This window comes from Mesocricetus auratus, unplaced genomic scaffold (genome assembly GCF_017639785.1).
Source record: "Mesocricetus auratus isolate SY011 unplaced genomic scaffold, BCM_Maur_2.0 Super-Scaffold_100011, whole genome shotgun sequence".
NCBI lineage: Eukaryota > Metazoa > Chordata > Mammalia > Rodentia > Cricetidae > Mesocricetus > Mesocricetus auratus.
Window position 1 is genome coordinate 83,973,339 of NW_024429195.1, and position 14,974 is coordinate 83,988,312.

Consider the following 14,974-nt stretch of genomic DNA (forward strand, 5'->3'; position numbering starts at 1 on the left):
GAGTTCCAGGATAGCCAGGGCTACCTAGTCTTGAAAAACAAAAACAAAACAAGACTTTATATTTAACATGAAAACTAAGACTATATGACTTCTAGAAAGATACAGAAAATATCTTAATTTGGAGCAGGCAAAGACCTCCTTAAATAGGATAGAGAGAGTAATGACTGCAAAAGACAAAACAAACTTTTTGGATAATTGTTTTTTCCAAGGTAAACAACACTGTGAAAGAAAAAGACCAGAGAAGCAATGACATAAAGCAGCAGTGTTTACAATATAAAAGCTGGATATGGCATTTATACCCACACTTCATTTTTTTGTGTGTTTGTTTTTGTTTTTTTGAGACAGGGGTTCTCTGTGTAGCCCTGGCTATCTTGGAACTCATTTTGTTACTTAATGAAGACAGTAAACAAATAAATAGTTCAAACCCCTCACAAAGAAAATTAGAGATTGATTCACACATGAAAAGTGTTGAACATAATTTGCCACCAAAAATAAAAAATGAGTATGAAGGACACAATAAGATAAGGTTACACCCTGGCTACTGCATCTAAAACTAAAAAGACATACTATGAGAACAAGAAGCAATCAGTCTTGTCCACTGCAGTCAGTAATACAAAATGCTATGATCATTTGGGGATTGGGAAAGTTTGGTAGTTTCAACTTTATAAACGTTAAGTATGCAGTGTTCTCTGGCCCAGTAATTCAACTCCTATTTATTTACCCAAAAGAAATGAAAAATTGTCCATACAAATATTTGTTAATGGTAGCACTGTTCATGAAAGCAAAAGAAAAAAGACCCAAATGACCAACACAAGAAGGGAAAACTGGTACAGTCACACAATAGGATATTATTAGGCAATAAAGGGACAAACACTACGGATAAACAACATAAAAAGGAACAACAAGCAACCAAAAATCCTTGAGAAATTTTTGGACAGTATGCTCAGCAACAGTTAGACACAATATCCACAGCTTAATTCTATAGATAAAGCTCTGAAACAAGATAAAATCATCACAATATCAGGGGGTGCGGTGGGGTAAGGCCCAGAGGGTGGAGGGGGAACTGAAGGAGCGTAAGGAAACTCATGAAAAACTCGTGTGCACTTGTAAAGCTACATGACTAAGATCAAAGTTACATGCTCTAGATAAAGGTAGCCACTGAAGTACTCACATAGTGACTACTGAGTAAGCAACAACGGAACTGCCGGAAGCAATCCACTTGAAGAGGTAGCCTGCTGTTCTCTAAACTGAGACATCATTCAAGCTTTCTCCTTTGGAAAAAGGTGCAAGATTCCTCACACTGAGTTAAAAATGAGAGGGGAATCCCTTCTGATGTTACACTGCCTTCTCTTCCCTGGGTACATAAATGACACCTTCTAGCAGTGTGAGGGCTGCAGAAGCAGCCTACCAAAGTAGGACAAAATATTACTCCTAGCAACATCCCCCAAAAGGCAATGCATATGTCTTCGGAACACCAGAGCCCTTGACAACGATGAAAACATGTAATACAGAGAGAGCTAAGGCTTCAGAACAGAGGGAATGGTGGAGGGTAACAACAGGCATAAAAACAGAACACCCTCCATGCTCAGCAATCCACTTCTCCACAGCGCTATTCCTGCAGAACTTACACATCCCATTCACAGAGCAGCTAGCTCCTTAAGCAGGCAGGTAAACAACTTGAGACAGCTTCAGGAAGTCCCTGAAACTGAGCAGATTCACTAGGTCCCTCCCTGCCAGAGTAAGCAAATGAAGCTGGAGTTCCTCCAGGACAAGTGGAACTGCAAGGGAGACCGAGAGAAAAAAAGCTGCAAAAAGGACGTAAGACCAGCAGCATCCTGGAAGAAGCAGAAGCCAGCCAAGCTGCTTGGGAAGGCTTTAGACCAGAGTCAATTGGAAGATAGTCTCAATCTGATGAGCTGCCGGCAGGCTGTGTAGTATGCTCCAGGTTCCGGCTTTTGTGAGACGCCACCCATGCCGTGGTGGGCTTTGGTGATGCAGCTGTCTGTGTCATCTTCGCTCCTCACCCATCCTTTTCCAGGAACTCTCACTGGATCACTAAGTTTGACTTTGGTCTGTCCTGAGATCCTAATCTGGGGTGAGAGACATATATTGTGTCTCCCCAGGAAAAATTTTGTCACACAACACTATCCCACCGTGAAGTGCACTTTCTCCATCTTCATTCAGAACAAGAGAGAACACTCATGCTTTCATAACCAATACTGCATGTTCAATGTACTAGACATTTTGGATTATTAGCCTGGCATGCAGACTGTAAATACTTGCAAATTCATACTTTCTGTTCAGGGAAATAAAACATTTCTCTTTCTGCAGTTAGTAATTATCTTTCTTCCATCTTTTCTCTGACCTAACCTAACTGAGTTAGCAGAAACGTTTCCATCAGTATCTACTAATAGACACAATGGGAGTTTCATACACTGCAGCCACTGCTCACACAGCTCTACAGTGCTGAAGGCTATCCAGCCAACCATGGAAAGCGTGGAAGGAAACTACCGGAGTCCTGTTACCAATAGAACACTCTTTTGTCACAGATATAACAGCGAGTCTCCCAAAGCTGAGCCCACTTGTTCAAAGGACAAGTGTTCATTTCCTACATCCTGTTCATTTCTTAATGTTTTCTCTCTGTGTCCTTAGAGCCCTGGGCATGATTCCTTGATTTTTTTTTTAAATGAAGATTCATGCCTACCAAATATTTCACTTTCAAAAAAAGGCCAAAAATAGTACTTCCAAATAAAAATAATGTTTTCTGATGTTATTTGCCCAATTATTTGAGTCAGTTCTCCACTAACCATGGAGAAAGAGTAGAGCAGTGCGGAACAAACACTAGTGGTGAGCTTTGGAATTACACACACTTGTGATGACACCAACCTCCCTAGTGGTGAGCTTTGGAATTACACACACTTGTGATGACACCAACTTTAGTGCATGACTAAAAACCATCAAGACTGATTTGATTTCAGAACGTACAAACAGACATTAAGTGGGAATGTTCTCTCTACATGCATCCTGGGTGACCAGAAGAAAGAAGCCCAGGATTTGTATTTTCCTGTAAGTAGTTCACAATAGACACTGTACATATGGACAAATTCAACCACCTAATCTAGTTCTATAGGAGGGCATCCCTAGCTCTCAGGGGCATGAGGAATGCCATAGACTCAGAGTCAGAAAAAAGCCTTGTGAATATCAGACTAAAAAGCTCAAGTACTATGAGGACTCTCCCACATGAAAAAGGAAGTATAATTAGTTTTCAAAATTATGTTTATACACATGGAGTTCCCTAATATCATCTTTGAGTCTTGTCCTTAGATTCCAAGGTTCTCATCAGATGTATCTGAGGTCAGTGAAGACCCTGAGGGGATAAAAGGAACAATTTCTGGACCCTTCTTGATATTGAAGTAACCAGGAATAAAGAAAATGGGATAGAGACCAAACAGGTAAGTTGGGAGTGAAATGGGCATTAATAGCTTGAATAGCTCTAAGGACACAGCTCATTGGTAGGTCACCTACATGAAAGTACAAAGCCCTGATTCTGGCCCCTTGCTGTGCCGAATGAGAAATGCCTGCCATAGCTCATGTATCTGAACACCTGGTCCCAAGTCGGTAGCTATGGAACCTTCTAGAGGAAGAGCTACGCTGGAGAAGAGTGTTACTGGGCGCAGAACGTGAGGACGGCTTCGCCTCAGTCCCGCTTGCTCCCTATTGCCTTTGTGTGAATAAAAATGATATTGGCCAGCTCCCTGCTACCACGTTTTCACCACCATCATGGACTCCATCTCTCTGGAACCGAAAGCCAAAATGAAGTCTTCCTTTAGTTGCTTTTGGTCATGGTGTTTTACCATAGCAACGCCACCACCACAGGGTATCAAATGAAAGAAGGCCAGTGTCAGATGAGAACCGCCAAGTTTTACAAGTGGACTATCCCTTGAATGAAGAGGGGAGATGGTGCTTGTTACTGCGGCACCCAGGAAGCCTCCTCTCTACAAAGCCCTCTTCTGAAAACTCAAGAAACACAGGCTGACGACTGGCTCAGGCAAACTCCTTGCTCCAGTTTACAGAAGTGAGTCAAAAGGACTTTTGTGTTGCTACTCTAAACTCCCTTCCCAAACCCACACCCCAAGCCACTGCAATGGTGGCTCATTGAGATGAACAACACTGATATCTCAGTCCACAGCGACGGACACCATGAAAAGCACACCTGCATCTGTGTGAAAATCTGAGCTTTCTGGCACTCCTCCAAGCTGGGCCCAAATGCAGCCATCACGTGTTCCTCTGTTCCAATCATCTGCACAATTTCCTGGTCACTCTCAACACCCATGGCCTGGAAGGGAAGAAAAGGGAGAGCGTTGGCTTTGTGTTCACGCACTGACATTTGCTTATGCTAATCTGGCATTGTTTGTGGGTGTTACTTCTAAGCAAAAGCCAGTGCTTCTCTCAGAAACGGTGCCATCTGGCACTGGCAGCCATCGCCCAAGCTGCACGAGAACCCGGAATAGAAATTGTCATTAGGAAGAGGAAAGCAAACATCCTCAAGAATGTGTACAACCTCCCAATTTCTGTGAAACATTCTAAGAGCTTCACCACGAAGAACTGAGGCTGGGAAGTCTAGTGGAGAGGCCTGGACACAGTAACAACAGCAAACCAAAAGCAAGAGCCCCAGTGGTAGCAAGTCAGAAATGAGCATTGCTGAAAGTGAGTGTGACCCTGACTAGGAACCTTCTTACGGGCTGCAAGCCACATGTCTCTGTAGTCCTACACGGTCCAGTGCTCGCTCGCTCGCTCACCCACCCACTCACTCACTCACTCGCTCACTCGCTCGCCCACCCGCCCGCCTGCCCGCCCGCTCAGACACTTGGCCAGAACGATTCTCTGTGGAAAGACAGAGCGTAATCCCACTAGCCCTCTGCTGGTGTGGTAATGACCTGCTTCTTGGAAGTCAGAGGAAAGTCATGTTTGCATCAAAATGTCTTCCTTCTGCTTTGAGAGAAGACCAAGCCAGAGGAAAACTCTCTAGTCAAGTTTGTCACCTGTCTTCTTTTCAGTTCCCTTCCACACAAAACAGAAGGAAATGGAGTTTCCAGCTCCAATGCAGAACTCCAAAGGCATTGTCCCCTGAGAGGGCATCTATCTAGAACCCTCAATCCTTGAGTGTTCTTCTGAGACGATACCAACTCTATTCTGTCATACACTCCTTCTATGACAGTACAATGGACCCTGCCAGCTCAGAGTTCTATGATCATTCATTTGACTTGAAGATTTTGAAGACCTGGGAAATGCTAAGGAGCTGATATGTTCCTTTCATGCCAACTGAGGGGAAGTTGAAAATGTCCCCCAAACCCCTATCTCTAACTCCTCTGAGCAGAGTAAACCTGGTGTCTCCCCTGTGGGAAGACATAACCTACTCAGCTCTGGAGGCCTGTCTTTACAGTTTCCTGCTTGTTCCCGCTGCTCAATCATGAGGGAACCCACGAAGAGTGTGAGGGGTCGAGAGGTTAAAAAACAGAAACCTTACAGCCTCTTACCATGTTGATGCTCACCCAGCTCTGACTCAGCATCAGGTGACAACAGACAGGCTGATTTACAGATAACAGAAAGACCCTGAGCCAGAAGCCCCCCAGCCAAATAACCCCCAAATTTCTGAGCAACAGAACAAATATGTGTTTTTATAGTTATTTTTGAATTGACATACCCCTTCTGAAGGGAAGAGGAAGGCACATAATACTAAGGAAACGGAGGAGACTTAGGGGGCTCAGGGAGCTAAGGCATGGGGCATGAGGACTGCCAGAGTGCTCCAGCAAGACTGGATCCTTCCTACTGGGTCACTGAGACGCAGGGACTGTGACTCAGTCAAGTATTGTCAAAAGAGCCTCAGCTCCAAAGACTGAATCAACTTTAGCACTATTTAGCCTTCAGCAGTCATGGCTACAAATAAACGATATATCGCCATGGAAACAAACAAAATGCCCATCCATTTCACTTTACAGATATAATGTAGACACCTGAAAGCTAACATTATGTGGACATCTTGTGCTCCTGAGCCCTCATGGCTGCCACTAACTAAAGAGAAAACACTATACAATAACAAGCTTAGGAAAAATTGGCAGAGAGAAAGTTTGTCTGAAGGTCACCCATGGTCTGGCAATCAGTGACAAAACCAAGGAGAGGCAATCTTTCAACGGTAGCATGAAGCTGTCCTCAGACATCCACGAGCATAAGTTTTAAAGGCAGAGAGAAGGAGGAGCTGGTGACTGGCACCCATGGAGAAGGGTCCTGATGATGGGGACCTCCTCACAGACAAGACCCAGAAGCCTGAACTGCACTGCTAACAACAGTGCTCACAGACAAGGGAACTGCAATGCTTCCTTTAATCTGTAGTCACTTCCCTTTAAAGATAAAAACACCCACAGGGGATGGCATCTGAGAAACAAAGTCCAGCCCTGATCCCTTTGGGCTACAGATGCCAGCACAGTGCCACTGCTGAAAGCCTGTGACACAAAACAGAGAGGGCAGACTCATGGGCAGGAGAGCCTCTGACGATTCAAGCCATAAATAAGGCTGGTGCAGGCCTTCCAAGCTCTGCCCAGCACATTCAGACCCAGCATGGAGTCTGGAAACCCTGCTGCTTCTGCAGCTTTTAGTCAATTGTTGGTTACAATCAACAACCATCAGGTCCTAATGACTGTCAAGGTCTTCAGGCCACACAACACACAAAGAGAAACCATGTGCCTCTTCCAGAACCCTGTTTATTTTCCCCAGCTTCCGGCAATGGGTAGAAGGGCTGAGCAAAGAGAAAAGAATACATATTTCATCTGTGTTTCACATCACTCCCGGAGGTGAGTTTTCTCTAGAAAGATTCAGGACTCAGAGAAGGTGGGGAGTTCTGCCCAATGTCACACAGCTACTAAGTGGAGAAACAGAAATTTAGGCTAAATCTGTTTGCCTCTAAGATCTCCAATAAGTTGCACTGTCACCCACGTAGAAATGAGTGGTAACAAACAAACAAGACCTCAGCAGTTGACTGAAACACTCCTGAAGGGAAGACTAACACACGACTGTATACACTCAGGTCACTCATCTGAACTAAACAGCTTTAAATGCTATCTGAAACGCCATAGTGCTCAAAGTTAGGTCATTTATACACTCCAACTTCCAGGATTAAAATCCCATAATCTATCAGCAATATGCATGAATATGCATGATAAGGATAGCCAGATTATAGTGTGTGGGTAAGACTGAAAACATCCAAGTGGGAAAAGAAAAAAGACACCTAAAACCATACTCTAGAAAGCAAGAAGTAAATTACACACATAATGATCACTAATGATGACGCAGAACGATGCCATAACCTATTGTCAAGTAAAACACAATATAAGTTGTTATGTATATCATAGCTCACAAAGAGACTTGTAAAATATAAAAAAATACGCTATACTTTTCAGAGCCTTTCTTCATTTCTAACTGGTTACATAATAAACAGATTGTTAAATTCATAGCCTTTTTCTAGATACAACTTGCTTATGTTTACAACATTAATATTAAATATTACAGGAGAAATTATTTTATTAAACTTTGGTCATGTAGTCAAAAAAAAGCTTTTCAGATTTTTAATCCATGTGAGCATCTACATGAGTGAAAAAAAAGATCATATGCTTCTGATCAATTAACACTCCTAGTCTAAAAAGAGCAATGCTATTCATTTTCATGCTCAAGACTTCGGAGATAAAAAAAAAACATGCCACGGATACATGGAGACATACTGCCCTCTGCTGAAGATGTAATTCTAGGCTGCAAATGAAATGTCTCCATCACTGTGTATACATGAGACATACTGCCCTCTGCTGAAGATGTAATTCTAGGCTGTAGATCAAATGGCTAAGAAAAGCCAAAATTCCTTCTGTGTTTGAAAATACAAATTTCAAAGAAGGGAAGATAGACAGCAGAATGTGCGAGGCTCTCTCTGAACTCCTGATACAATGTTCCTATCGCTATGATTATCATCATCATCTTGTAAAAAAATAATGACTCTATATAGAACTTTCAGCCAATTGTTGGGCTCCAATATGGGTTCCATAAAGACCTCAAAAATATACTAAACAAAGAAAATAGTACATAGAACCCTTTTATATGGCTGTATTTCACATATGGCTATTTCTCAAGTTAAAGAACTTGGTTTGTCAGCATGCATTCAGTACCTGTGAATGTCCAGGGGCATATCCAACCCATAACCACAAGCCACACTTGAAGAAGCCTGACTCCATGCAACCCAGGAACTTCTTTAAGAGTAGAGGCTCAGTATCTTCTTTGTGACAACAAATGATGTTCCTTTTTGACCAGATTAATTACTAACCCTGCATAGGATCTCTGTCTGCTGGTTCTATTTCTACTATAAAGCAGCTGTGGGACAGGAACTCTGAGTCCCAAAGAGAAACTGAAGGGTGCTGCTGAGCACTGCTTGTCTCTGAGATTCCCCAGCATGCCAAGTGGGGACTCCTTCTGAGCTAGGCAAGCTAGGCATCCAGATTCATGTTACCCATATTCACACTCACAACATGTTAAATGGATCATAGCACTTTCCAAGAAGAATACCAACTTATCCTTTCCACAGGAAACAGCTTTTCAAGTTCTAAGCCAATACCTAAACTTAAAAAATCCAGTTGTATAGTAAGGACACATCTTTATCTAGAAACAAGAGATATAGAAGTCTATAAAAAAGAACAGATCTGTAATTTCTCAAGATATCACAGCATGTTTTATATCAAGAGCTGTTGTGTCCATGAACTGGGACCTGGATCATGTTTTGGGATATTTGCACACTGTGTGAAATCTATTTGCTGTGTTTGATGTAATAAAAAGCTGAATGGTCAATAGCTAGACAGGAAGAGGTTAGATGGGACTTCAGGGGACAGAGAACTCTGGAAAGAAGAAAGCAGAGTCACCACCCAAACAGAGAAGAAACAAGATGTGCAAGATAAAAGAAAGGCAAAAGGCCATGAGGCAAAACATAGATTAATATAATATTATATAATACGAATGGGTTAATTTAAGTTATAAGAACTAATGAGACAAACCTAAGCTAAGGACAAGCTTTTATAAGTAATAAACACTCTCCGTGTCATTATTTGGGAGCTGGCTGGTGGGACAGAAAAAGATACATTACATATGGTGTCCAACATGGAGGCCCAATGTCCAGACACAGGGCCTGAGAAAGCTAAGAGACATTCTGCACAAGGAGCTGGACACGGATTCCTAGTCCTGCAGTTTCTCAGGCAGGCCAGTGCTCAGTGTGGCACAGAGACGAGGCTCCCAGCTGCTGCTTGCGGGCTTCAGCCGGCCACCAGTGCCAGGTATAAGCGCCTTGCACTAGGCTGAGCTGTGTGGCCGCTGGCAGGGCAGTTCAATATTTGTCTCATGCAGTCAGAGAACACTGCAGATGCTAAGTAAAGCCAAGTCAGACCCAGAAAACTTCTGACCAGGTAGAGTATGCTTTAAAATGTGCTTAGAAGTTAAAGGAAGAAAAGAAAATGGGTATAGACAGTCAAAAAAATAATTTAAAAATTATAAAATCTTTAAAAAGAGAGTAAAGTCATAAAAAAATTCACATAGGGATGGGAAATATTATAACACAGGGAGTTTGGACCTTATATAGTACTTTGCTAATTTTGAATTTTTTGAATGCTAATGGACAGAGAACAACAGTTGATGAGAGCCATTGGATTGTGGGAGGGACTGCAGAACTAAACCAAGTATGTACTTCAGGAGGGACTGCAGAACTAAACAGCCTATGTACTTCAGGAGGGACTGCAGAACTAAACCAAGTATGTACTTCAGGAGGGACTGCAGAACTAAACAGCCTATGTACTTCAGGAGGGACTGCAGAATGAAACCAAGTATGTACTTCAGGAGGGACTGCAGAACTAAACAGCCTATGTACTTCAGGAGGGACTGCAGAACTAAACCAGCCTATGTACCTTAGGGATATCTTGGCTTCAAACTGAGTCGTACAATGTGCTGTGTGAGGGGAGAGATTATGCTTTTGCTACGGATTCCTTCAAAATTAAAAAACCAGATCTGACCAGGGGGAAACCTCCTGGGGATCTTGGCTACAGACTCAAGGGACAAAGTCAAGAAGATAGGTGATATATAAGCTGATCCATTGCCGTGGGAACAGCTCTGAGACGGAATGAAGCAGGATAAAACGTATTGGCTCAAGAGTCCTCATGACTTATTATTACATGCCATCCTTTCACATATAGCACGGATAGAGCTTCGGTTACACAGTCCAAACAAACTTATAAACTTAAGAGATGCCTTTTAACTACTCAAACATTGAACAAAAAATCATCTTTAGGTGAGTTGTGCACACTGCACATTCCATACTTGCGTTAATGAAGATATATAAATATCCTGTAAAAGTTTACATGTTATCAGAAAAAAAGGACCAGACACCAACAAAGAAAGGAAGCTTAGGTAATCCAGACTTTCAAAATGCTTCGTTACAGTTTTCGCAAAATTCTGCATTCCAAATAACTTCAAAGCTGCTGAGATGATCTAGCCTCATAGACTAACCAAGACTTCAGATAAGCTCTACATTTTCCTATCACACAGAAACTAAACAAAAAATAACACAGCTAGTTTTCCCAGGATTTAACCATTATTTCAATTTTCATAGGGTTCCCTAAAGATGCCATTAGCCCCAAACAACAGAAAGTAATTTTAAGAATAAGACACCCACAGTCCCAAGAGGTAAAGTTTTGGTTTTGGTTCTTGGATGGGTTATGAATGTTGGTCATCATTTAGGGGGGTTGGCTGCAAATTGTTACTGGTCATGGTAAGGGAGGAAACTAAGCGAAGGACATTAGATTCAAGGATCCCACTCTGAAAAGAAAACGGGAGGACATAGGATAGGACAAAAGGCAGATTACTGAATCTACTTTTACATTAAAAAGGCAAAGACTAGTCTCAAATATTTTACATTGGTATGGATTTTTTATATTCATACAAATTTAAAGCTATTTTTGTTATACTGTACACATTTCTGCTCTTGTATAAGGTATTTTTGTATACTGATATAAATTTATTTCTGTTACACTGTATACATGTTTCTACTCTTGTATAGAGTAATTTTGTATATTGATACAAATTTAAGGTTACTTTTGCTATACTCTATGTATGTTTATACTCCTGTTTAAGGTATTGTACCTATGTATCTCATTCAACAATCTAATGTAAATTTCTAGTCCTTGAAAGTTATTATTACAAACTATATAGGATAATTAAGAAGTATAGGTTAGCAGTTAGTCATCTAACAATTTGTAGCCATGTTTGATACGTTTTCAAGGTCAAATGGAAACATATTCTGGATACACAGATGGTCTTCAAACACTTGATCTACAGATTATGGCATTTAAGATGTTTTTTATAATATAAGGCCTTTTCTTGACAGCTAGATACATCTGCTCCTGGCAGCACCAATTAACTACAAACAAGGATTGGGCATTGAAGAACCTCCATATGGAGTTTGCTTTCATTGGTGGCAAAGTTAGCCAATGGGCAAAGGGACTACCCTTGCCTCAACTACTGACAGGATGCTGTCCAAAATGGACAAGCAGGGCACAAAAGAAGGCAACTGCCAAACTTTGCCAACACAAGGTAAGGCAGTTCTTCAAAATTCCCTGCTTCACAAAAGTATGTCAGATATTCTAGGCCTGTAGGTCAAAGACGGATACCCAATATTGCAGAAAAACCTTGGATGACTATTCAAGCAGCCAGCTGCTTCTGTCATTTCTACAGTTTTGGAAGCTGCTTGCTCTACACTTTCTATTTAATCAGGTAATATTATATTTTTCTTGGATCTCTGTTGGAGTTGAAGATGAGAAAGTTACAGTTTTCCTTGTTACCAAATTTAAGAAAGAAAATTACATAAGAGATATAAAGCATATAAGGCTGAGAGATATAAAAACTTAAATTATTTATCTAAAAATACGTTTTGAGGTCTAAACAGATAGTTTTGGGTTGGTAATGCAAATTAGGATAGAAAACAAATTAGGCCCAAAACTTTGGACTCATTAAAATAGGACAGATACTTTCTCCAAGTCTGCTAAATACAAATAGACTGGACAGTGTAAATGTGTTACCTGATAATTGTTCTTATCGTATATAATTTTATTATGTTAGAGTTAAAACCTTTCCTTTTTATTTAGACAAAAGGTGGAAATGTTGTGGATTATTTATACATTGTGTGAAAATGTATTTGCTGTGATTGGTGTAATAAAGAGATGAATGGCCAGTGTCTAGACAGGAGAGGTTAAGTAACACTTCTGGGGACAGACAGGACTCTGGAAAGAAGAAAGGCAGAGTCACCCGACAGACAGACAGACAGACAGACAGACAAGAAACAGGAGATACAAGATGAACGAAAGATAAAAAGCCACAAGGCAAAATGTAGATTAATATAACAGGTTGATTTAAGTTATAAGAGATAATGGGTCAAGCCTAAGCCAAGGTCAAGCTTTTATAATTAACCAATCTCCGTATTGTTATTTGGGAGCTGGCTGGCAGGATAGGACAAGATTTGTTACAGGAATACCTGTAAGTGGAACCGTCTGTCAACAGGTCTGTTTGTGGTTAATCCCCACTGTCAACCTGGTGAGACATAGAGTCACCTCAGAGTCAGGCTCTGGGCATGTCTTGGGTCCTGTCTTGATTAGATTATTGAGATGGGAAGACGCAGACTCTGAGTGGCACCATGCCCTGGGCTGTGGTCCTGGACTTTATGGAAAGGAGAAAGTGAGTTGAGCAAGAGTTCCCCCTTCTCTGCTTCCTGACCACAGATGCAATGTGACCAGATGCTTCAGGCTTCTGCCATGTTGATTTTCCTGCCATGATGACCTGTGAACCAGAATAGACCCCTTTCCCCATATGCTGCTATTGTCATTTGGTATTTTAGCACAGCAGCTGAGAAGAAACCAAGTCTGCATAGACAACTCTCACACCATATCCAAGATGTAAGTTATAAAATCAGAAAGAGCTAAGTGTGAAATAATACATGCTGCACATGTCAACAAAACACCTATCTCTACTCATGAATATGCAAACTACCTATTAAAAGATTCAGGACAAACTGGTAGCAATAGGATCTAGGTAGCACTTTGTGGTTAGGAAGAGGGTGGGAAAGGCTAATTCATCACTACACCCTTCTACAGTCTGGTATCAACAGATTAAAATACAACTGAAGTATGATACAAACCTTTCTGTTCCTAGAACGCATTACCTGCATAATTCTACCTCCCTAATTTTATATGAAAACAAAAACGAAACCACTAGGACTGGTGAGATGGCACAGTGGGTAACGACGCTAATGCCTAGCCTGACGATCTGAGTTCATCTGGAATTCACGCGGTGGAAGGAGAGAAGTGACTTCTCCACACAGGCACACATGGCATGTGCATTCACACATACATACAGTCAACACTCATATGTACACAAAGATAAATTAAATTTGTAATTAATAAAGGAAGAAACTAGAGAAACTCTTTCTAGTTTTCAGGAAAAGAGCTGTAGTCTTACCTTAAATATGATGACAATGGGTATGTCTTCAGACAAGGTGTTATGCCTCAAATAAAACCGTCCTTGTTTCACGGCCATATTGGTTCTACTTTTTTTCTCATGGGTAGAGCTATGAGAGAACACAAGCCAGTTAAACTGCATCCCTACCCAGGAACTCCAATAGCAACGACCACTATCCAGCCAGGTTCAGCTGCTCAACAAACAAAGCTACCCCTAATTAACTGACATTCAACGATACACAACTTCCTGCCAACTCTTAAACAATGCATGTGTTTCTTCCTTTTCAAGATTATGATGGAGATATTGTGAACGAGCGATCCACCCTTTGACCTAATCTCCCTTCCCGTTGCCCTTGTGTGTTTGTTGGCTGGTTCTTGAGGAAAGAGCTCATGTCCAGGCTGGCCTTGAACTTGCTACATAAGGATGATCTCAAACTCCTGGCGCCTCCTTCCAACTCCTACATACAAAGATTACAGTTATGTGCCACAGTGCCTAGCTTTTAACTTATTTCATTTTTTATTCTACCTGAATTAGTTTGACCCAATGTAAGGCATATATTCATGGCTGGCTTTTTGAAAAGAAAAATCTCAAAACGGGTCAGACCACATTCTAAGGAGAAGTAAGTTTTAAATTAGTAATCTAAAAGCTACACACAGTATGGGCACACAGTAAAGCAAAAATCATCCTAATTTAGCTCCTTCTATGGTCTCTGTCATGAGACTATAAAACGTTGCAAAAGCTCTATTCAACCACAGCAGTAGCACATATTAATTGCCTACTACTCTGTTGCCATATGGCATGGGAGTTCTAATCTCCACATGACAACACTTACTGAGAGCTCCCTCTAAATCACATATGAGAAAACTGAGACTTAGAGGAGCTAAGTAACTGTCAATTGCAGTGTCACAGACAGAAATGTCACCATTTTGGATTCAAATCCAGAATGCTTTGGCTCCAAAAACTGTGTACAGTTGGAAGAGATGGATGCTGAGGGCCTCTTACAGTAAGATGACCCTGAGTTTAGTTATGAAATGGAAGCAATATCACTTATCCTGAAGGACTGTGCAGTAACTAAAATGCATAATGTACCAAAGAAACTGACTGATTCCTATTAAGTCTTTGGTAGTGGTAAGTGGCTGCTATTGTTAGCTGCCTCTCCATGAGAAAGAAGCCTGCAGAACCCTATGTTAATAGGCTCATTACAGGCCACCAGAAGAGAAACTACTGCACACTGACATCTTATGTATGCTACAATCTTCCTGCCCTCATAACCATCAAGTTTCAAATCACACGAGAATAGAAGCTGCAGAAGTCCTAAAGAGCGCTGCTGTTATAGTAGGTGAATGTGAAGAGTCAGTCTGCACAGGTAACAAGGACATGCTAAGTATTATAC

The 14,974-nt window shown here is 41.4% G+C and overlaps 1 protein-coding gene across 3 annotated transcripts in view; it reads right to left on the reverse strand.

Moving 5' to 3' along the window:
- Polr3b (RNA polymerase III subunit B) overlaps positions 1-14,974 on the reverse strand; it is a 114,720-nt gene that overhangs the window by 82,549 nt on the left and 17,197 nt on the right. For all 3 annotated transcript variants that reach the window (XM_013123368.3, XM_005083788.4, XM_040755196.1), the window contains exons 9-10: positions 13,582-13,690; positions 4,214-4,336 (exon numbers count right to left, since the gene is read on the reverse strand). In XM_013123368.3, coding sequence (XP_012978822.1) covers positions 4,214-4,336; positions 13,582-13,690 — 232 coding nt within the window. The remainder of the gene's footprint in view (positions 1-4,213; positions 4,337-13,581; positions 13,691-14,974) is intronic.